At 38.5% G+C, this 23,884-nt stretch overlaps 1 protein-coding gene across 4 annotated transcripts in view; it reads right to left on the bottom strand.

Annotated features, from left to right (window-relative positions):
• ANKRD55 (ankyrin repeat domain 55) overlaps window positions 1-23,884 on the bottom strand; it is a 534,677-nt gene that overhangs the window by 65,890 nt on the left and 444,903 nt on the right. For all 4 annotated transcript variants that reach the window (XM_086700691.1, XM_086700699.1, XM_086700710.1 and 1 more), the window contains one exon: window positions 1,992-2,114. In XM_086700691.1, the coding sequence (XP_086556817.1) occupies window positions 1,992-2,114 (123 nt within the window). The remainder of the gene's footprint in view (window positions 1-1,991; window positions 2,115-23,884) is intronic.

The raw sequence follows: 23,884 nt of genomic DNA, 5'->3' as shown, positions 1-23,884 counted from the left end.
AGGACAAGCTAGGATTGAACCCAGTCTGGCTCTTGCACTTATCACACAAGTAGTATCAAACATTTGTCTCTCCTCATTTCCCATTATTAGCCATGAAGCAGATGTACAAGTAAATCTCCTTTAAAAAGAAACAAGCAAACAAATAAACAAAAAAACTACTATTGATAAGTTAGGGACAACTACTCACTTTACAAAACATTTTGCTGTCATGATAAGGGATTCTCAAGCTCTTCATGGGACAGGTACACTGGTTAAAAATCATTAATGACACAAGTACTAAGACAGAAAAAACAATGATAGAACTTTTTATTATGGGGTGCCTGGGTGGCAGTCGGTTGAGCATCTGTCTTTGGCTCAGGTCATGATCTCACGGTTTATGAGTTGGAGCCCTGCACTGGGCTCTCTGCTGTCAGCACAGAGCCCACTTTGGATCCTCTGTCTCCCTCTCTCTCTGCTCCTTCCCCACTTGCACTCTCTCTCAAAAATAAATAAACATTAAAAAAAAAAAAAAAAAAAACCCAAACACTTTTGTTATAGTCCCACAAGTCCCTGATGCTCTTTTTTTTTTTTTTTTGGCCTATTTTCTTTCAGTTGTTCAGATTGGCTCATTTCTATCATTCTATTTTTAAGTTTGTTGATCCTTTCCCTCTGCTTCCTCACTCTGCTGCTGAGTTTATTTACGGAGTTTTTAATTGTGATTATTGTATTTTTCAGTTTAAAAATTTTCCATTTAGTTCTTCTTTATATCATCTATTTCTTTGAGCTTCCGATTTCTTCATTTGTTTCAAGCATGTTTGTAATTGTTCATTGAAGTTTTTTTTTTTTCATGACCTCTTCAAAATCTGTCAGGTAATTCTAACATCTATTATCTCAGTTTTGTATCTATTGGTTATCTTTTTTCATTCAGTTTGAGATCTTCCTGTTTCTTGATATAACAAATTGTTTTTTATTGAAATCTGGACATTTGGGATATTGTGTTGAGTTGCTTAATTTTACTTAAACCCTCTATTTTAGCTGGCTTTCCCTGACAATGCTCCGAAGGGGGAGAAGGTATGTACTTGTGACCTCATTATTGCCAGGTCCAAGTTCCCTATTTAGCTTCCATTGATATTTGAGGGAGAAGATTCTTCATTACTCGGTGGGAGTACTGGCAACTAGGGGGAGGGACGCTCACTAGTTGGGGTGGAGATCCAAGATCTCTACTAGGTCTTTGCTGGAATAATGAGCCTAAAGCCACAGGTTCTCATTTGTCTGTTTTTTGTGTGATGTTTGGTTGGAGTAGACTCATTACTGTCTACAAGTTTTCTGTGTTGCTATGTGGTCCCTTTCCTGGTTCTTTGGCTAGAGGGCAGGCTTTTTTTGGGGCTTTGTTTTTTTTTTTTTTTTTTTTGGTCTGTGACTGTTGGCCCTTCTGAGCTGTTGGATTCTTCAACTCCAAGTTGGGATATAAGAGGCAAAAAAGAAAACCCAAGAAACTTACCACAGTGTTATTCCTTGGGTCACATGGTCCCAGCCGGTCTGTCATTTTCTCTCCACCTTCGGGAGTGTTCTTATGTTTATATTATATACAACATCCAGGATTTTTAGTTATATTTAGCAGGAGGAATAGAGAAACAAGTACATCTACTCCATCTTATGAGAAGCAGGTCTTTGCTTCTGGCTTTAATAGTCATACTTTCCCAACATCCACTGCTACCAAAAATAGCCCTCTTTCTATATTCCTTTTTTAACTACTTGGTGTATCTACTTTAGTCATTCATACAAATAAGTTGCAAATAAATCTAAATCAACCAGATTCATTACATGAAGTGGTGTAAAAAAAATTGAAAGATTTGTGTCTAAGACTATCATTTAAAGACAAGCCACTCCTTGTCCCTCCAGTACCAAATGGCCTGTTAGATGTAATTTTAACAGTGCTCACCTCTGAAGACCATCTCTAAAAGAATAGAGAAGAACATTCTGCAGGCTTCAAAAATGAATAAATAGCTCACCTTCACTGTCACAGCATTCTAGGATGGAAGGGTCTTCACGAATTACTGAGGTCAGAGCATTGACATCTCCATTAGAAGCTGCCTGATAAACCATGGTCAGGTCAACTTCCTCAGATGAGTCACCTTCATGAATCAAAAAGAGATACACTTAGTGTGTGCAGCAAATTCACTGAAAGAATAACAACACCCACAACATCGCACATACAAGTGATTCATGAAAACTTCTTTAATGAATCTGAGCAGGAGGCTGAGTCATCCTCTTATAAGCAACCTCAATGCTTCTGAAGAAAGGTGGACCCCTGTGGGTCATGTTGTAACATTACCATATATTGGGAAGGAGTATGAGGGATTAGATGTCCTCTGAGATTTTGTGACTCTTTCTAGGCCTTCAGGCTTCTCAAAATCAGTGAGACTAGAAAGGAAAATGGGACCCTCATGTTGGTTCTAGGCTCCCCTCTGATCTGAAACATGATAAATTTGTTAAACTCAGTGAATCAGTTTACCTACCTCTGATAGAGATATTGCATTATTTTCTGTTCTTCTGACATCCTCTCCACTCTATTCCCCTCAGCTGTGTTCCCTGAGGGCTGATGCTTGCTGACTACTTCACCCAGGTACCCTCCCTCTTTGGCTTGCCCATAGGAGACACTGGCAAGAGACTGGTAGGGAGACGGGAAAGAGGTAGGGAATTTCTTTCTGCCTTTCCCTGGTGTAGTGTCTAATAGTAGCTGCTGCTCTCCCACCAGGATGTTCCTCCTCCCCAGAACCAGCTCTTACTGGGCTCCCTTTGGTAACAAACACCATTCTCGCCACCCTGCCGCATCTCTGCTGCAAACTTCTTCATTTGAACCAGCTGGGGTTACATGACATGCTGTTTCCAGAAAGAAGAGACCTGTATGCAATTGCTTTGAATTTGGTAGCCACCTGTACTATACCTTTGTGCAAGACTAAACCAATTGAACCAACTAACAGCACTGCCAAAAGTGACAACAGAACTGTGGGTCAAGTGACCCTAGGGGAGCACCGTAAGGGCTGGGAGCTTTAGTGAGGTGCTATGCAGAGTCCTTCTACTTTTACAATTTCCCCCCATACATAGCCATTATTCAGGGAAAATATATGTAAGAAAAGTTTTTTAAATTGTGTTTTTTCTATGAATGTGGACATTGCACCAGAAATGCTTTACAGTTCTAATATAACTTTAGTTGGCAGTGATCCTAACCTATTGGCTGGGTTTCTCTGCCCCAGTACTTCTGGGAAGTGATTAGTGATTTTTTAACCAGTTGACCTGTCCCAGATGGAGCTTGTTATTGCAAATGGTTCACTTACGACAACAAGCTGCTTTGTAAAGTGAGTGGTTCCCTAATTTATCCATAGTAAATTTGTTGTAGGTGGTGGTGTTTTTAAAGCAGGCTCACCTGCGCATTTGCCTGGGGGCTGGAAATAGGAGATGAGAGATGTCAGGGTCAAATGTCCCCTCTGCCATAAGAACTCTGCAGCCACACAGCTTGGGTTCAAGTCCTGGTTTTTACTAACTAGCTCTATGAATTTGGGAAATTACCTACTCTGGGCCTGTTTCCTTGTTTCTAAAATGGAGATGATGATGATGATGACGACAACAACCACCTATGTCATAAAGTTGTTGTCAGGAATAAGTGAATTAATACTTAATCCTATGTGCTTTTAGAACAGAGAATAGCATGTAGTAGACACTATATACACTTTGCTACTACTACTTTTGTTTTGTGCATGTGTGTGTTTGTGTTTAGGAAATATGAGAAATCTGGAGCAAATAGAGAAGAAGGCCTCTTTTTGATGAGGGCTAGATCAAGAATTCATACTTTGCACAGAAATTTACTCTGCTGGAAGCCCTCCTAGGAGTCTAGGAATTTTTTAAAGGTTGATAATGATGTCTTTGGGCCCCAAAATAGGTCTCACACTTAAGGACAATGATGGGCCTGGTATCTGGTTATATGACCACATCCAAAGATGCTGGTAATGTCACCTCAGAAAGAAGATCTTGGTGTTGGGCTGTGAAGCTCTGTGTTAACAGCATGTTTACATCTTATATAACATGTTTATAATACATATATACACATGATTATAATCTGTTCAATATTGAGTTCAATCAAATCTGTAAGGCACATTCATCACACTGTTGAGCATACACAGTTGAGAGAAACAAGGAATTCACTGCTTGATAGAATTAGAATCCCCAAAATAATTTTCCAAGAGGATTCTAATAAGATTGTATTTAATAGGAATAAATACAGGGCAATGTATCCTAGTTTTAAAACACTCAGTTGGACTTAATTGAAGGGTGGCTGACTTTATAGTATTATTGTTCAAAACCCCCTCAGCATACAGGTGACCTTAACCTGAGCATTCTCTAGGGATCAGCTCTTCTCCACTTTTGGACCATGGGCTGATTCAGTGGAGTTGACAACATCCCTGGTCAGGGGCAGAACACATGACCTGGAAATAAGTCACTCAGCACCAGCATTATCTGGCCACAGAGATTGGTTCAGGAACGTGACCCAATCAGAGGCCATGAATGGCAATATGCTTTGATCAGAATTGCTGGGAGCAATACTGTTGCTTTATTCCACCACCCATGAACTTGGGAGAGACTGGGAGGCATCTTATGGGTGTAGAGACTATCTAAGAATAAAGAAAACACAAGGAGCAAAGCAGAGTTCTACAAAAAGAAGGAAATAATTGAGACCTGGTGACATCATTTGAACTCCTGAATCAAGCCACACTTCAAGTCCCCACCATTAAATTTAAATGTGCCAATAAATTCTTTTTTTGTTTGTCAGTTTGCATAGTTTGTGTATTTGCTTTTTCCTTTTAATTACTGAAAGAGTTCTAAGCGCTAAAAAGGTTTTAGCAGTGGCACATCAGTTAAGAACTTAGGGGTTTAGCTTTGTAGTTTGCTTTGTAGGAATGAACAGTGTGATGAACTAGTAGGAGCTTTGGCTGTATTATTAATCGTTTAGCAAACAGATTGAAGGAGGTGATAGGCTTTTCTGTTCTTAACTGGTCAGTGTTATGTTGAGGTCTATGGCCTGTGTGTGGATTAAATGGGCTATTGGTGGTTGGAGAACATTCAGAGTGACCAGAATGGGGTATGTATGGATTTCATTCATGTCACTTGAGGAACAATTGAAGAAATAGATGTCTTTACACCAGAGATTATTCCATTGGGTCATGATAGCAGCCTTCAGATATTTGAAGATTTTTTTTAAGTAAAAAATTGTGGTGAAAAATATGTAACAAAAAATTTACCATTTCAATGTTTTTTGTTTGTTTCTTTTGAGAGAGAGAGAGAGAGAGCGAGAGAGGGAGAGAGAGAAGGAGAGAAGCGGAGCTCACCTGATGTGGGACTCGAATTCAGAACAGTGAAATCATGACTGAGTCAATATCAGATGCTCAACTGACGGAGCCACCCAGGTACCCTCCATTTCAACCCTTTTTAAGTGTGCAATTCAGGGGCATTATGTACATTCACAGTGTTGTGCAACCATCACCATCAATCATTTCCAGAACTCTTTTCATCTTCCAGAATTCAAACTCTGTACCCATTAAAATAGTAACTCCTGACTCATCTCTCATACCAGACCCTGTAAACTACCATTCCACTTTTACCATTCACTTTCTGTGAATGTGACTACTCTAGGAATCTCATACAAGTGGAATTGACAGTGTTTGTGCTTTTGTGACTCGCTTATTTTACTTAGCATAATGTCCCAAGGTTGATCCATGTTGTAGCATGTGTCATAATTTCCTTCTTTTTCAAGGTTGAATAATATTCTATGTTTAGACCACATGTAGTTTATTAATTTATCCACTGATGGATATTTGGGCTGTTTGTACCTTTTGGCTATTGCAAATAATGTTATCATGAATATGCTTATTCAAATATCTCTTTGAAACCCTGATTTCAATTCTTTTGGGTATAAACTTAAAAGTGGAGTTGCTGGATCATATGATAATTTTATTAAACAATTTTTAAGAACCATCATAATGTTTACCACAGTGGCTGCACCATTTTATATTCCTGCCAACACCACAGAAGGTTTCTAATATTCCTATGATCTTACTGACACTTGTTATTTCCTGTTATCGTTTGATGTGTTTGTTTTAATAGTACATAGTCTAATCGTTGTGAGGTGATATCTCATGATTTTGATTTGCATATCCCAATTATTAGTCATTTTGAATATCTTTTCATGTACTTATTGGCTATCTGTATATCTTCCTTGGAGAAATATCTCCTTAAGTCCTTTGTCCATTTTTTAATCAGGTTGTTTGTGTTTTGGCGTTAAGTTGTAAAAATTCTTTGTACATTCTGGATATTAACCCCTTATCAATTTATGATTTACATATATTTTCTCTCATTCTGTGGATTGCCTTTTCATTCTGCCGATCATATCCCTTGATGCGCAAAACCTTTTAACTCTGATGTAGTTCAACTGTCTACTTTTTCTTCTGTTGTCTATACATTTGTCATCATATCCAAGAAATCACTGTCAAATTTAATGTCACAGAGCTTTTCCCCTATAACTTCTTCTAAGATTTTTATAGTTTTAGGTCTTATGTTTGTATCTTTCATCGATTTTGAGTTAATTTTTGTACATGGTGTTAAGGTAAGGGTCAGATTTTTCTTCTTTTACATATGACTATCCAATTGTTCCAGCACTATTCTTCCCCATTGAATGGTCATGGCACCCTTGTTGAAAATCAGTTGATTTATATGTCTGGGATTATTTTTAGGCTCACAGTTCTGTTACATGGATCTATATGCCTGACTTTATGTTAGTACTACAGAGTTTTGATTACTGTAGCTTTGTAGTATATTTTGAAATCTGGAAGTGTTGAAACCTCCAACTTTATTTTTCTTTTGTAAGATTATTTTGGCTGTTTGGGATTCCTTGAGATTCCACATGGCTTTTTAGGATTGATTTTTCTGTTTCTACAAAAATAGAAAAAAATTTTTGACTGAAGGTCACAAAACCATTTATATGCAAATCTATGTAAACAATAAATTCTTCTTTCTCTTCTTTCCTTATCTAATATTTATTTTTCTATCTAGTATAATTGGAATTTTGATCAAGATTACATTGAATCTGTGGATTTCTTTGGGTAGCACTGACATCTCAACAATATTATCTTCTAATCCATGAAAGCAAGATGTCTTCCCATTTATTAGTGTCTTCTTTAATTCCTTTCTGCAATGTTTTGTAGTTTTCAGTGTGTAAGTCTTTAGCATCCTTGGTTAAGTGTATTCCTAAATATTTTATTTTATTTTTTGATGCTGTTGTAAATAGAGTTGTTTTTCAAACAAGTTTTTTTTTTTTTTTTTTTTAATTTACATCCAAATTAGTTAGCATATAGTGCAGCAATGATTTCAGGAGTAGATTCCTTAATGCCCCTTATCCATTTAGCCCTTCCCCCCTCCCACAACCCCTCCAGTAACCCTCTGTTTGTTCTCCATATTTATGAGTCTCTTACGATTTGTCCCCCTCCCTGTTCGTATATTATTTTTGTTTCCCTTCCCTTATGTTCATCTGTTTTGTCTCTTAAAGTCCTCATTTGAGTGAAGTCATATGATATTTATCTTTCTCTGACTAATTTCACTTAGCATAATACCCTCCAGTTCCATCCACGTAGTTGCAAATGGCAAGATTTCATTCTTTTTGATTGCCTACTAACACTCCATTGTGTGTGTGTATATATATATATATATGTATATATATATATATATATATACATATATATATATCTATCTCACATCTTCTTTATCCATTCATCCATCGATGGACATTTGGGCTCTTTCCATATTTTGGCTATGGTTGATAGTGCTGTTATAAACATTGGGGTGCATTTGCCCCTTTGAAACAGCACACCTGTATCCCTTGGATAAATACCTCATAGTGCAATTGCTAGGTCGTAGGGTAGTTCTATTTTTAATTTTTTGAGGAACCTCCATACTGTTTTCCAGAGTGGCTGCACCAGCTTGCATTCCCATCAAACAAGTTTTTAAGCAAAGAATTTTATGGTTAAATTGTTTCATGGAACCCCAGCAGTTAGAAATAGCAGTGAGTGACAATGACAGAGAAAAGGGTATTTTAAATGTTAAAGCACTGTAAAAATATTATGGGCCACCTCAAGAGGTAGTGAGTTTCCTGACACTGAAGATGGCCAATGCTGGCTAGATAGCCACCAAAGAAGTGTACTGTAGAAGGAATTCAGCAGCATGAGGCATAGCACAAGGGAACAGGAAGATGTATGAGGCAGAAGAAAACCTATTTCAGAGTTCCTTCTAGCCTTGAGTTGTCATACTCAACCACTGAGCCATTAAGAAACAGGAAATGAAAGGGTTTCTGCAGAGGATGTGTAGAAATAGTCAATTTAAGTTGTGGTCAATGAAAATAATTAGCTGTAAACTTAAGACTATACAAAGAATTCCTGTGAAAATGAGAAAGGGTGATGTAGAAATAAAATAGTAAGTATAAGGAGAAGGATGAATGATGGTCCTTAATGAATCTAAAAGAGAAGGAATTTTTTTTCTACTGAAGGTCACAAAACCATTTATATGCAGAAGATCTAAATAAACCAGCAATACATGAACTCTTTCTTCTTTCCTTCCTTCTTGGCTTACCTGTCTATTGATGTATCTATCATCTACCTATTTGTCTACCTAGTATCATCTAACTACATCCAGCACATGGTTTGAATGGGTCTTGCATCTCTAATTGTGTGAAAGTAAAACAGACAGACTTATGTATGGGTGCATAAAGAGAAATTCCAGAATTCACACAGAGGGGGAGAGACTGAAAGTAGATAAAATGGAAAAGAGACAAATAGGAAGAAAGAAGCATGTGAATAGATGTAGATTATGTTTTATAAAAATGATATTGTTGTATATGTATAAACATGAAATATGGAAGATTGGAAGAATATGCATCAAAAAGACAACAGAGATCATCTCTTGGATGTTCTTTAGAAATTTCTATATTTTCCAAATTCTCTAGATGAGTTTATGTTTTTAAAAATTATTGAAGTAAGTCAAGTCTTTTCCTTAACTGCTGAGGGGTATGTCTTATAAGCTTTACGCGTGCTACTACTGGGGCACCTGGGTGGCTCAGTCAGTTAAGCATCTGACTTTGGCTTAGGTCAGTATATCACTGCTCGTGAGTTCGAGCTCCGTGTTGGGCTCTGTGCTTACAGCTTGCAGCTCTGAGCCTGCTTTGGATTCTGTATCTCTGCCTCTCCCCACTCACTTGCTCATGTGTTCTCTCTCTCTCAAATATAAACAAACATTAAAAAAATACTTTAAGGGGCGCCTGGGTGGCGCAGTCGGTTAAGCGTCCGACTTCAGCCAGGTCACGATCTCGCGGTCCGTGAGTTCGAGCCCCGCGTCGGGCTCTGGGCTGATGGCTCAGAGCCTGGAGCCTGTTTCCGATTCTGTGTCTCCCTCTCGCTCTGCCCCTCGCCCGTTCATGCTCTGTCTCTCTCTGTCCCAAAAATAAATAAACGTTGAAAAAAAAAAATTAAAAAAAAAAATACTTTAATAACATGATATTACTAAATGGGTAAACAGAGCCTAGTTATGTCTATAACTGAGAAAACAAGTCCTGGATATTCGACAAAGTACTGAAAAAGAAAAAATATATATGTCTTTTTCTAATTCTGTCCTTTACAAATACCCTAGATTAAAAAAACAGGTACGGGGCACCTGGGTGCAGTTGGTTAAGCGTCTGAATTCGGCTCAGGTCATGATCTCATAGTTTGTGAGTTTGAGCCCCAAATGGGACTCCACACTGGCAGTGCGGAGAATGCTTGGGATTCTTGCTCTCTCCTCTCTCTCGGTCCCTTCCCTGCGTGTGCTCAATCTCTCTCTCAAAATAAATAAATAAATAAATAAATAAATAAATAAATAAATAAATAAAACCAGATACATATTTTAAAATTGTATCAATTTTCACCTAAAAACTGGAAGGATAGGCATTCTTATAATCATCTATTTCCCTCATTTTTCATGGTTAAAAACCCTGAAAGTTTTCTGGAGGTATCACAAATTGTCTACCTAACCTTAAGTGCCTACCTCTTTAATAGTGGCACTTGTTGTGTTTCTTTGAATCTCAGACATATGACAGGCCAGTGGAAATGTATGAGCTTAGAGGACCTTCCTCAGAATTTCTCAGATTTACACAAATGTAGGCCCCTTTTCTAGTTCTGTCCTTGAGTTATTATGGAGGAGTTTCTTGGGAAAGCCATTGCCTGCATCAGTTACTGGCTTATTTTATTGAAATTTACCTAGAGGTCAGCTTGACACTTGTTCTGCTTAAGCTGTGACCGTTTTGTGAAAGAGTCGGGTCAATGTGAAAATAGATTAGGTATTGCAGTTTCAAGAGTCTAAAGAATGGTCTTGAGAGGCTTTCTTCAGTTCATTCTATCCTGATTATGCTTGGGTGGATCACCCACTCTAGAATCACCATTAAGTCTAGATCCAACAGAGGATTTTGTAGATCTTTCTTAAACTGTTCCTTGCAGTGGAATTGATTGCCTGTGAGGAATTGAAGTTTAATCACTCATCCATTTACTCAACATCTACCCTTAGGCTAGTGAAATTGCTGGGACAAAGGTTGTAGAGTCTCTGTGTTTAAGAAAGACACACCCTAGTGGGAATACAAATGTGCAATTGACAACAGAAATATACCAGTGCTATGGCAAGATGAAGAATCACTTAAATGAATAGTTTCTTGGGCATTCTCCTAATTCAGATCCCTCTCTCCTCCTGCAGGATTATCCTGGGTGTTTTAGGGATAGTAGAGAAATTGCATTTTGGGAGCTGCCTGGAATGACTTATCCATAAGGTGGTGAGGCCTTTGTAATTTTAGGAAGGATGCCAGGCCTACACTGTATCCTGATGGCTCCATGTGACAATGTTGCCACCCACTGGTGATGAAGAGTCTCTGTGGGCCTTGACCTGGTCCCTGAACTAGAATGGTGTCAGTCCTGCTGGACAGAATTAAAAGTCAGTCTGGAAGTCTTTGGAAGTACAGAAACAAGTTTAAAATCATTGATACATGGAATTGAAACAAAAGTAGTTTCATCCGACTCATTATATATGTCATGTGACACACTGCATACTTATTTGGAGGCAACATAGAAAAACCATAAGGTCATAGACCCAACCTCCAGAGTTTGAACCCTAGCGCTGCCACTTACCTGCTGGCTGTGTGACCTTGGGTGCAGTGCTAAACCTCTCTATTCATATTCTTCATTTGTCAAATGCGTGAGAATAGTAATTACCTGGTAAGGCTGTCTGGAGAGCTAAATGTTAATCCATGTAAGGTGCTTATAGCAATGCCTGCACAGAGTAAGCACTGAAACCATGTCAATTATTATTAATATTACTTCTTTAGTGTAGATAGTACTCTCTGTCTTCTATGTCCTTAATGACACCCTTTGTATTGCTGGGCAGGCTACAGAGATCTTGTGAGCTGAAACATTTTGGTATTTCTCCTGTTTTTTCCTCCAGTCCCTCAGGGTGTATTGGCTGAAGCTTTAAGAGTGTTTTATAAAGTACCAGTCATATGAAAGGAGGAAAAAGTTTCTTTCTAACATTTTAAAGAGAAAAATAGCTCCAAATTTTCTGCATATGCCAGCTGAGAGAACAAGTACTCAAAGCAACTTTCATGCCCTGGGAGTAGAAAAGGAGATTTCATTCTGTGGGGAGGAAGTCCTGCAACAATATTATCTCTAGGGTAAATATCTGGCCACCATCAGACCTTTCTTAATAACTAGATTTGTGATGTAGCACATGTTGTGTTTCTTTGAATCTCAGCTGCACTGTGTTCCTCGGGGTGCTTCTTCTGACCTGTGAATGTCATTCCACAGTTGGCATCTCTATTGAACCTGGGGTGGTGGTGAGGTGCGGTCTGGGGGCACTGGAAAATGGAATTTACTATTTTAAGAAGCATGTCTGTGTTGAACTTCAATAGTGATGCCTCTCTAGAATGTATTTTCATAGAATGAACTTTCATTTTAATAATACTAATTCTTAAGAAGAACTGAATTTTCAAAGCATAGGGCTTTGAGTATCCGTTCAATGAATGGATTGATTGAGTGATTTAGCACACATTTTCAATGGGGTTTCTCAGCCATTGGAGTCTTGTGGACATCTTGATGTTAAAATACTGTGTCAGTAAGTTCTCTGGCAATTAGGCAGGTATAAATTTTAAATGAATTTTATGAAGGACTGTGCTAGCTTAGTTGGCCTTTGGAAATTGCAAAGGAAGCCAAGTGTTGTTATTCAACCACCCTTCCTTCAATACCCCTAACTCTTTTGTAGATCAAATACATCCCTCAACCTATCTTTTTCACTTTCCAAAAATGGGAGGTGTATACATCAAGTATTTGTCATTTTACCTGGGGACTCTGGGAGGTGAGGAATTGGTGAAAAGTCAGAGTTTGTTAGCTGAGGGAAGACATGAGCACCATTTTCAAATACTGGAAAACTGGAAGAGGATTTAGATTTGTTTTCTGTAGATGCACAGGGAGAACTAGTCGTGGGTGGTTTCTGGTGAGTAGAAATTGACCTAATTGAGACTTCAAATAACTAGAGTTATTCAAAACTAGAAGAGCTTATCTTGCGAGCTAGTGTGCTTCTCATCACTACCCAAGTTTAAGTGGGTTCTGACCAACAAAGCTTGGGATGCTGTTAATTAGATATCTGTGCTGAATAGAATGTTGGCCGCTAAGGTTCCTTTCATGATTGAGGTTCTACATGTCTTTCTCACTTCTGTGGAGAACCAAATAACAAATCACCTATTGTTGATGACTAATGACTATTGGGCTGGAAGGGGTTTGGAGAAGGAGGTCTTCCTTGGGTCCTCCAAAAGACATTTTTCAAGTGGCCCTCTACTGTAGCCACTTAAAAAATGCTCCTAGTGCCTTGATTTCCTGAAAACAGTTTAAGAAAACAAATTTAGTTTGTCTGTTGCAGCGTTAGAGATTGAACAAGTCTGTCACTCTGTAGTCCCTTTGCTTTGCATTGTTCCTGAAGCCTTGTTGCAGACACATTCTGTCAGCTGGTCTTCCATGGATGTCCTTGTTGTCTTGACTTCTCTTTCTCCCTCTTTATCAATAGTTAATTCAGATTGGACATGATCTCTTACTTATTTAAATTTTCTTTAAATTTGAACTGACCCTGAAAATTTCTACACTTGCTTTCTGTCCACAGTCACAAATTGACAATAAGTTCCTGAATGGCTGTCTCCATGTGTTTTTAAAGATGTCTGTTCCTGCCCTGGTTTCGTTGTTGTGTAATAAAAGGCAGAGCATGAAGCCAAACCTAGTGAATAATCACTCTTTATATGTCTGTACTAGAATTTTGGTAGTATAGTTTTGCCTTTATTACAGGAGAAAAAAATCTCTAACATTAGATAGTAGAAGTTAGAGTAGTGTTGGATGTATTGTAGATACTTGATAATTATGTGTTTATATGATTGCATCAGCATATTCTTTTCCATTTGGCAAGTTGAACAGAGTGCATATAATAACTGAAGTCTCGGGCGCCTGGGTGGCTCAGTTGGTTGAGCGTCCCACTTCGGCTCAGGTCACGATCTCGTGGTTCGTGAGTTCGAGCCCCGCGTCGGGCTCTGGGCTGATGGCTCAGAGCCTGGAGCCTGCTTCCGATTCTGTGTCTCGCTCTCTCTCTGCCCCTCCCCCGTTCATGCTCTGTCTCTCTCTGTCTTTAAAAAAAATTTATAAAAAAAAAGAAAAGAACTGAAGTCTCATTTTTCATAATCCTTGGGAAAAGAGTTATGAAAAGTAGTGAAAGAAGGAGTCTTCTCCTTTAAATAATTTTGTAAGGCTTATCACTAGGATTTTAAGTGGAGTTAAATGAACAGCTTCTGTCAACTATCAAATATAGATGTATGGTTAAAGTAAGGCTGGTTTATACTGTATTATCAGAACTTTATACATTTAATATTATGAGATCTAAAACAGTGGCAACAGAAATGACTTCTCAGTAACTAAGAGATGTGAATTCTCACTTAAATCTGAATCTCATAAAGAATCCTCTTTTTGAACAATGAGCATATTATCCAAGTGTGTTACTGTGAACCTATTTGGGTTCAGCTGCCTATTTTGTGAAATTAGAGGTTGACTATATCCTTGGATCTCAACACTGGCTAAACATTAGAGTCACCTTGGGAGCTTAAAAAAAAAAACTGATGTTCAAATGCTATCCCCAGATATTTTGATTCAATTGATCTATCATTTTATGTTATTTTATTTATAATATTCTCTTGCTTTATAAAAACTACAAAATACAGATGAAAAGAAGAAAATACATCCTCAAAGATAATCACCATTAAGATGTTGATGTGTTGGGGCGCCTGGGTGGCGCAGTCGGTTAAGCGTCCGACTTCAGCCAGGTCACGATCTCGCGGTCCGTGAGTTCGAGCCCCGCGTCGGGCTCTGGGCTGATGGCTCGGAGCCTGGAGCCTGTTTCCGATTCTGTGTCTCCCTCTCTCTCTGCCCCTCCCCCGTTCATGCTCTGTCTCTCTCTGTCCCAAAAATAAAATAAAAAAAAAAAAAAAAAAAAAAAAAGATGTTGATGTGTTGTATGTAGTTAACTTATGTGACGCAATGGGCTTCCTTCCCACCTCTTCCTTCCTGGAACCTCTGTTCCTCTACCTGCCTGTATGATGTAATGAGGGGGTATGGAGAAATGCTAGCAAGAGCAGAAGCCTGTGAGCCTGAAGGATCTGGTTGCTTCAGAATGAGAAATTGTGAGAGCCTCTGCCCTTTCCATCTTCTCCTTCAAAATCTCAACTGTCTCTTGCTTCCCATTCTGCACTCAAAATGGGTATGACTGAAAATGAGTGGTAACCCAACTCACAGGCTATATAAATGAGAGGGCAGACTCCTGAGGAGCAAGCAAAGGGGATAAAACATCCAAAAAGTTGTGAGGCCAGGAGGCAAAAAAAAAAAAACCTAGGAGGGACAAAGTCCTAGAAGGTGCTATAGCACCCTGAGGTACTAAGCCTCAGGGATAAGGACAGTGACTTCATGCCTGTGGCTGCTGGTGGGACAGGACTAGCTGGCCAAGCTAGCCATACAACTCTTTAATCTCTCACACTGTGATCTTTCCACGGTTGGAATAGAATGATAGAACCTGAAAAAAAAAAATGACTAAAAGATCTTCTAAGACAGTGTGAGTTTGGCTAACAATAAGGGCATTTTGTTACTTATTTACTAAGTGAATCTCTGTCTCCCCTTCCCCACCCCAATTCCCCTTCCGCAATAAGGCACCAGGTCAAGGGTCTATTTTAAGAGGTCTGTATTAAGAGTATCTAACAACTGGTTTATCAGAGCCTCCATCAGAATGGAAGCAGACCTAACAGCTGGAGTGGGATCTATAACTTTTTAGCTGCTAAATTGTGGGTAATGTGTTTGTGTTCCTAGGGAATGATTGGTACAGAAGGATGGATGGTCCCTATTGATCAGAGGGCACAGAGGTATTTTAATATTGTAACAAAATCAATGACTAACAGTTCTGAGCATAGTCCTGCACTTACACATATCTATTTATTCATTATTAAATGAGATTACGCTATACACGTAATTTTTATTTTTGCCCCTTTTCATTTAATATTTGATCATAAATGTTTTCCCATGTCCTAAGGTAAGATTTTAAAATGTTATTTATAAAATGTGGCATAAATCCCATTGACTGAACTTAGCCATAATTGATTTGATCCTTTTATTATCATAGGACATTTAAATTTTTTCTTTTTGGAGAATTGAAGGCTCTGTAGCTATTCCAAACAATGCCATAATATTCTTGCATATATATCTTTTTCCATGTCTTTGATTATTTGCTGTGGACATATTCCTAGAAGTGAACATGGGAGTCAATTCATTGACTCTTTGTTAAATTGGCCTCCCCAAACAGGCTTTGACAGCACACCACTTCATCTTTCTTTTTAAAAAATTTTCTTTTAACGTTTATTTATTTTTTGAGACAGAGAGAGACAGAGCATGAACGAGGGAGGGGCAGAGAGAGAGGGAGACACAGAATCGGAAGCAGGCTCCAGGCTCTGAGCCATCAGCCCAGAGCCCGACGCGGGGCTCGAACTCACGGACCGCGAGCTCGTGACCTGAGCAGAAGTCGGACGCTCAACCGACTGAGCCACCCAGGCGCCTGAGACTTCAGTTATTATATGCACTGAAGTCAGACGCTTAACCAACTGAGCCACCCAGGCGCCCCACTTCATCTTTCTTAATGATAGTGTACATTATTATTTAAAAAAAATGAATGTTGATGTGAAAGATGGAAAATAATATATAATTTTCAATGGCCATTATTTATTCTTCCTGAGAGGAAGTTTTTTCATATGTTTATGGCCATCTTATCATTTAATGGTGTCCTTATATCTTATTATTTCAAGGCATTTATCTTTATCTAATTAATTTGCAATACTTTTATATACAGTAAGTACACTAGCTTTTCACCTGTTACCTAGGCTTCAGTTATTTTCCCTGTTTGCCACTTAAGTTCCCAGGTGCTTTGTTGGTTCTTGAAAAATACATCTTCAAAATTCATGGATATTGCATTTTAAAAATTTATTTTATTGCTTTTATGATTAGAGAGGTCAGAAGTTGTGGGACCTTAGACTTATAAGTATGTTAACAGTTAACACTTAACTATAATTAATATAGAATTTCTAAACTTTATTTTTGTATACTACAATGTTTTCCCAAAGAGTCAATTATTGGATAATTTTCTGTTTCCTTCGTAATTTGTAATGGCAACCTTATCATATACTACATCATTATTAACTCCTTACAGGAAGCTCTTCCTACCTTCCGTTCACTGAAACTGTGGCTTGGAAAGCAGAACCCTAGAACTGCCCTCTCTGCAGTGGTGCACACATGAACTTGGGGAGATAGCCAAAGTGCACCTCAGGCACATTCCAAAGAGTCCTGTGGTCAGTCTGCAGTCAAGGTTCTTAGCTTTTTTATGTTTCTAGCAGAGTTTTGAATTCTAGAATTTTTGGTAGCTTATTCAGAGGAACTGAAAAGCTCAGAACAACCCTAGAATTAGTGAAAACTATTATACGACCACTTCTACAGCACAACAATGTCTCCAGTCACTATGATACTATCCAATGTTATTGTGCTCTTCATGTCTCTGTCACCCTGTGAAGAACAATCATAATGATGGTTAACAGTAACATTATGCTTATTCACCAGGCACTGCACTAAAACCTTTCTGTAAATCAACTCATTTAATTTTCACCTTATGAACTAGGTACTACAAATTATTCCCATTTACAGATGGGGAAACCGAGGCTTAGGGCAGGAAAGTGACTTACCCAAAGGCACCTAGGTAGCTGGTGAAACTCAGAAAAGGCTGCAGGCTATCAGGCCTCAGATTCCACCCTGTGACCCATGTGGACTATTATATATAACTGCCCTTTCACTCAGGAGGCAGAGCTCTCACATATTCCAGTGAACTTGTGACCTTTCTCTGGTGCTGGATGGTCATTCCACATTCCATTCTTTCTAACAGAGCCTGCGCCTGGCTCTCCACTCTGCTGCACAAGCTGTGTGCCTCAGCATTGTGCCTGACAGATGCCACCATTCTGCAGTTTATACTCATTTGTAGCAAAAGTACAATTTACACATTTGCTGAAAATTGGAAATGTTATCTATGAAGAGCTGTTTGTACACCAGGGAGACAATTAAAGTTAGGTAATAGTATAAAGATTCTAAAGTGAGGTTGACTGAATTCTTTTAATATATTAAGATAAATATGACAAAGGAACAAATAATTCTCATACTGATGCACAGAAAAGTGATTGAAAGTTTTCTAATCGCTTTTCTTTTTTAGCAACATTTATTTTTTAAGTAGTCTCTACACTCAATGTGGGGCTCGAATTTACAAACCCAAGATCAAGAGTTGGATGCTCTATCAACTGGACCAGTCAGGTACCCCCCTGATTTATTTTTTAAGGCCAGCATAAACTGCTAAAATACACAGACACACAGACACACACACACACACACACACACACACACACACAGAAGCACCTACAGAATAATTTAATTTGTGAGTACAAAATTCTAGGTTTTAAATTCTACCAAATCAAATTCAATTGGATATTTAAAGAATAATACATCATAATGAAACAGTTTATCATTTATAAAGATGTTTTGATTTTTGTTATCAATTAGTAAAATATATCACACCATTAGAACAAAGGGGAAATACATGATAATGCAAGTAAAGAATAGACAGGCATTTAACAAAATTTGATATATCTGTTACTTAAAAAATGCTTAATATCTAAGAGTAAAAGTTTACATTCTAAATTAAGTACATTTATTTCTAATCAACTCCAAACATCATATATAATAGCAAAACAATAGAGAAAGAAAGAAGACAAATTTTACCTAATGCAGTAAGTAGGAAACAACAAAAAAAAAGATACAATAATCACAAAGGGAGAGCAAAATTATCATAATTTTAATAACAGCTAACTTTTACAGATGACTAATGTTCCATATACTGTTCTAAGACTTTCTTTTTTTTTTAATTTTTAATGTTTATTTAATTTTGAGAGAGAGAGAGAGAGAGAGAGCACGAGTGGAGAAAGGCCAGGGAGAGAGAGAGAGACACGGAATCCGAAGCAGGCTCCAGGCTCTGAGCTGTCAGCACAGAGTGCCACGTGGTGCTTGAACCCATGAACTGTGACATCACGACCTGAGCTGAAGTCAGAGCTTAACCGACTGAACCACACAGCCACCCTTACTGTCCTAAGAGTTTCATTTGAATTCAGGTATTTATTTGCTTCAACAATTCTATGAAGTAGATAGTATATTTATCCCAATTTACAGATGAAGAAATAGAAGCATAGAGAAGAGTTTAATAATTTACCCACAGTTGCAAAGCTGTTAAGTGGCAGAGCAGGATTTGAAAACAGTCCATCTAGTTTCAACCTCTGCACAAGGATGGCACAAGAAAATTAGTGACAAAACAACAGAAGTAATAAGATTTGATTAAATTAGTGAGGTTTAAAAATAAATATAAATTTGTAATAAATTTATAATAAAATAATTTGTAATAATTTACAAATAATTTACAAATAAAAATTTATAATAAAATAATATAAGCAGGAAATGACTCCTCCTTACACTGAAAACAAAAAAATTCCCAGGAGTAAATATTCAGAATCCAATTGAGGAGAACTTACAGAATTTTGCTGAATGATGTAACAGAAGAATTGAATTGATAGAGATACATGCCATATTCCCAGATAGGACAACTAAATAGTATAATAAATTTTAATTATTACACAGATTCATTTGTAAATTTAAAGTCACTTCAGTAAAAGTTTCAATAGTTTTTTGGGGCACTGGGTGTCTCAGTCAGTTAAGCGTCTGACTCTTAGTTTTGGTTCAGGTCATGATATTAGGGCTTTGTGGGTTCGAGCACCACATCAGGCTCTGTGCTGGCAGTATGGCAACCTGCTTGGGATTCTGTCTCTCTCCCTCTCTCTATCAGCCCCTCCTCCATTTGTACCGTCTTTATCTCTCTCAAAATAAATAAATAAACTTAAAAAATTAAAAAAAAATTTTTTTTACATTTATTTGTTTTTGAGAGTCAGAGAGAGAGAGCACACAAGCAGGGGAGGGGCAGAGAGAGAGGGAGACACAGAATCTGAAGCAGGCTCCAGGCTCTGAGCTGTCAGCACAGAGCCCATCGTAGGGCTTGAACTCATGAACCATGAGAACATGACCTGAGCCCAAGTCAGGCACTCAACCAACTGAGCTGCCCAGGCACCCCTTAAAAAAAATTTTTTTTTAAGTTTCAATAGGTTTTTAGGGGATGGGGTTCAGGGAAATACTACTACTTTTCATTTGTGAAAACAAATGGGTAAGTTTATGCTTTAAAGAAGAAAAAGAGAATATATTTAACTATTTGCTTATCTATACCTAGAATCTCTCTGGAAAAATACTTAAGAAACTGCTTAAATTGATTTGCTTCCAGCAAGGGGAATTGGATGGCTAGAGAGTTTGGCAGGGGTGGGAGATTTTTCATTGGATATTGTTTTATACCTTAAACATGTATGAATGTAATATCTTCCAAAAGCAAAAACAAACAAAATAAAGGGTGGCTCAGTCGGTTAAGTGTCTGACTCTTGATTTTGGCTCATGTCATGATCGCACGGTTCATGAATCCAGCCCTGCGTCTGGCTGTGTGCTGACAACACGGAGCCTGTTTGGGATTCTCTCTATCCCTCTTTCTCTGTCTCTGCTCCCCCACTCTCTCTCACTCTCTCAACAAATAAACATTTTTTTTAAAAAAGTCAACAAAAATGAGTAAGATTATCCAATAAAACTGAAAAAAAAGAAGAGTACTGAGGGAGTTTTGCTCTATCAAAGAGTAAAACATTATGAAACTATTAAACAAATGAGGCTCTGCCTCAAACCCAGATAGATTTTCTAGAACCGGGTAGAGAGCCCAGAAACCTGCCTGGCACCAGCATAGAGAGTGAATCTGACAGAGTGGCTTTTGAGCAAAGAGAAGAGTTTTATCTGGAAGGCAAGTCTTAGAGGACAGAACACCAGAAACAGAGGACAGGGAAAGTAGAAGTATTCCAAGCTATGTGAGCTTTCCTGGAGAATTCATTTCCTTCTTGGTTTTCCTGCCTGAGAAAATCTTGTCCCTTTCAATTTCCACCAAAAACAGTGGTGCTCTGCCACATATTCATTACCAAGGAGGAGTCAACTTGAAGGGTAAGAGGTTCTCTTGACCTGGGAAGACCAGTTGTCCGTGTAACCTTATGTGAGTCATTTGTAAGAACCATTAGCACTCACTGACTGATTACTCCGGGCCATTAGTAGTTCCAACTGCTTTGTATGTATTACTTCATTAAATCTTTATAACAATCCTTGTTGCAATCATCTTTAAAACAGTCCTATAACCAACACTAGCACTCACTGAATGATTACTATGAGCCAGGCATGGTTGCAGGTGCTTTGTATGTATTAAGTCAATCTATATAAGCAATCCTTTGTAGTAGCCTCATCTTAGTTTACAAGGCTTTACAAGGAAAGCGAGCTGTAGAGATGTTAGCTGGGTCACACACTAAGTGGTGGCACTGGCCTTGAACCATTCAGTTTGGCTCCAGTGGCCATTACAACATTATACTGTATCCCCATCAATACCTCGATGTCTCAGTTTTCACATATAAAAAGTAAGGGAGTTGGATTCAACACTCACTGATGTTCCTTCCAATTCCAAAAAGTACTACTATTCTCAGTCATAACACTTCCAGGATCCATCCTGAAATTGGTTTCTGCTCTGACTGCCTGAAACCAGATGCCTGTGAGCCTATCTCTGCTCCTCTCTATATTCAGTGGTCATGCTGAGTCAGCCAAGTTATGGCCAAAACTCTAGAACACCATTTTTGGATGGCACTAAGTAATCAGAAGGATAAAAGCATCAATTCAGATGAATTTCAGGTGTCCCTCTCACAGTTCTTAAAAATAAGATTTTTTTTTTTTTTTAACAGCAGACTTGGGGTACCTGGGTAGCTCAGTCAGTTAAGCATCCGATTCTTGATTTCGGCTCAGGACATGATCTCATGGTTCCTGAGATCTGAGCTCTGCGCTGACGGTATTGAGCCTGCTTGGGAGTCTCTCTATCTCTACCTCTCTTGCTCCCCCTCTTGCTTGCACTCTCTCTCAAAATAAATAATAAACTTAAAAAAATAAAACCGCAGACTGTGTTTTGATTTACTGTGGTGAGTTAGAGAACAAAGAAATGGTGTCAAGGTTATTATCACAGCATAGGATATCCATGTTAAAATAATTCTTTTTTTCTTTTTATCAAATGCTGTTTATGTGTGACCTTGTTTATAGGGCTGGCCTCCCTGAACTGTCTTTTGGAGAAACATCAGGTTGCTGCACAGAACAAATGTGCTGAATAGGAATATGATAAAGAATCTGGCTTCTGAAGCTTCTGTGATGGAACCCAAGCCCTGACTTTGCAAATGCTCAGCTTCTATCACATCAGCTTCACAGGTCACATTCCAGTGTGACCCCAACCTTTTCGCCACTGACCCCTCCTTCTAGGATGCTGGTGCTCTTCTCTCCTCCAAAGGAAGTCTGCCATGGAGACTGAATCCATCGCTACCTTAGAAGAGGTCAGGCTGCCACAGTGAGTCGAGCCCACTGGGCACAGTTCACTGCAACTGGAAGTTCAGCCTGGGGAACCACCTCAGTGGCTGTCAGCTCCCAACAGTCCTGCTTGAGGTGCCATTGCCTTTCTTTTCCTTCTCGTGCTAGGAGTCATGAAGGGGTAGGTGGGTGGGCTATCAGAACCTGCAAAGTATAACTTTTGGTAAAAAGGAGTGTGAGGGGGCTTGGGTGTCAGAAGCTGGAGTTAAAATGACAGTTTTGCCCTTGCCCTATGTGGCCTTGGGCAAGTCATGTAACCTCAGACAGTCTAGAGATGGAACATATCTCATAGGCTGTGTTGAGGATCAAGTGACATAATAGGAGTGAAGAGTTTAGCACAGTGCCTGGCATGTGGGAGCTGCTTAATAAACCAGTTACTGCTCTTCTTTTTTTTTTTTTTTTTAAATTTTTTTTTCAACGTTTATTTATTTTTTGGGGGACAGAGAGAGACAGAGCATGAACAAGGGAGGGGCAGAGAGAGAGGGAGACACAGAATCGGAAACAGGTTCCAGGCGCCTGACGCGGGGCTCGAACTCACGGACTGCGAGATCGTGACCTGGCTGAAGTTGGATGCTTAACCGACTGCGCCACCCAGGCGCCCCCAGTTACTGCTCTTCTTGTGACCAGTTAATGATACTGGTTAATATTCTTGGCCTGATCTCCTCTATTTCCCTTTGTAATCTACTCCCCAGCCCTGGCATGGGGGGTGAGTTACGATGAGTCCATCTTGGTGGCTGAGAAGCTGGAGACAGGCTGGGCTCATAGACTGAAGAACAGAGCCATTTGCTAGTTATACAACATGCGTATTGCTAGAATACATTTTTTATGCTCAAATCCTTTTTGTATTGTTTGACTATTTTGAAAAAGGTGGTATTGATTTCACAATAAGAAAGAAAACAGTATGTTAAAAAAAAACATTGTAAGGACTGGTTGATAACTAATAAGGCAACACCATTCATCTCAAATTTGAAAAGATTTGAAATGATTTGAAAGATTTGAAATGAATTTGAAAAGATTTAAATGATATTGTGATAACCTGAGATGAAGACATCACCCATGTGGTACTCTGTCTGGGAATGTATATATCTAAATCTAGTCATGAGGGAGCAACAGACAAACCCAAAAGGAGGAACTCAGTATTAAAAGAGACAGAGAGAGGCTGTAATTTCAAAATGTCGATGCCATAAAAGACAAAAAAAACTGTGCAGAAATGTTCCAGAAGAAAAGTGAATAAAGACACATGACAACTAAATATAATACGTCATCCTAGACTGGATCAAGTACTGGAAGAAATGCTATGAAAGATGTTACTAGCTCACTAGACAAAATTGGAATGCAGACAGATTAGATAAAAGTACATACACACACACACACATGCATATATAAACATATACATAGAGGCAGAGAGAGCGATGTGGGACATAGAGACACAGAAAGAAGAAAGCCAACAAAAAGGCAAAAGGGGCAAAATATTAATGTCAGATGAATCTGAGTAAAAGATAGTCAAGTGTTCTTTTATGCCATTTTTACAAGATTTAAGTTTGAAATTATTTTCAAATAAAAAGTTTAAAAAGGATTAGCATGCTATTAAATATTTTACATGTGTATTTTAAAACTCTGAG

This window comes from Puma concolor, chromosome A1 (assembly GCF_028749965.1).
Source record: "Puma concolor isolate L17-30 chromosome A1, mPumCon1.1.hap2, whole genome shotgun sequence".
Taxonomy (NCBI): Eukaryota; Metazoa; Chordata; class Mammalia; order Carnivora; family Felidae; genus Puma; species Puma concolor.
Note: the sequence above shows the minus strand (reverse complement) of the source record. Positions and strands in the feature narration are given on the sequence as shown.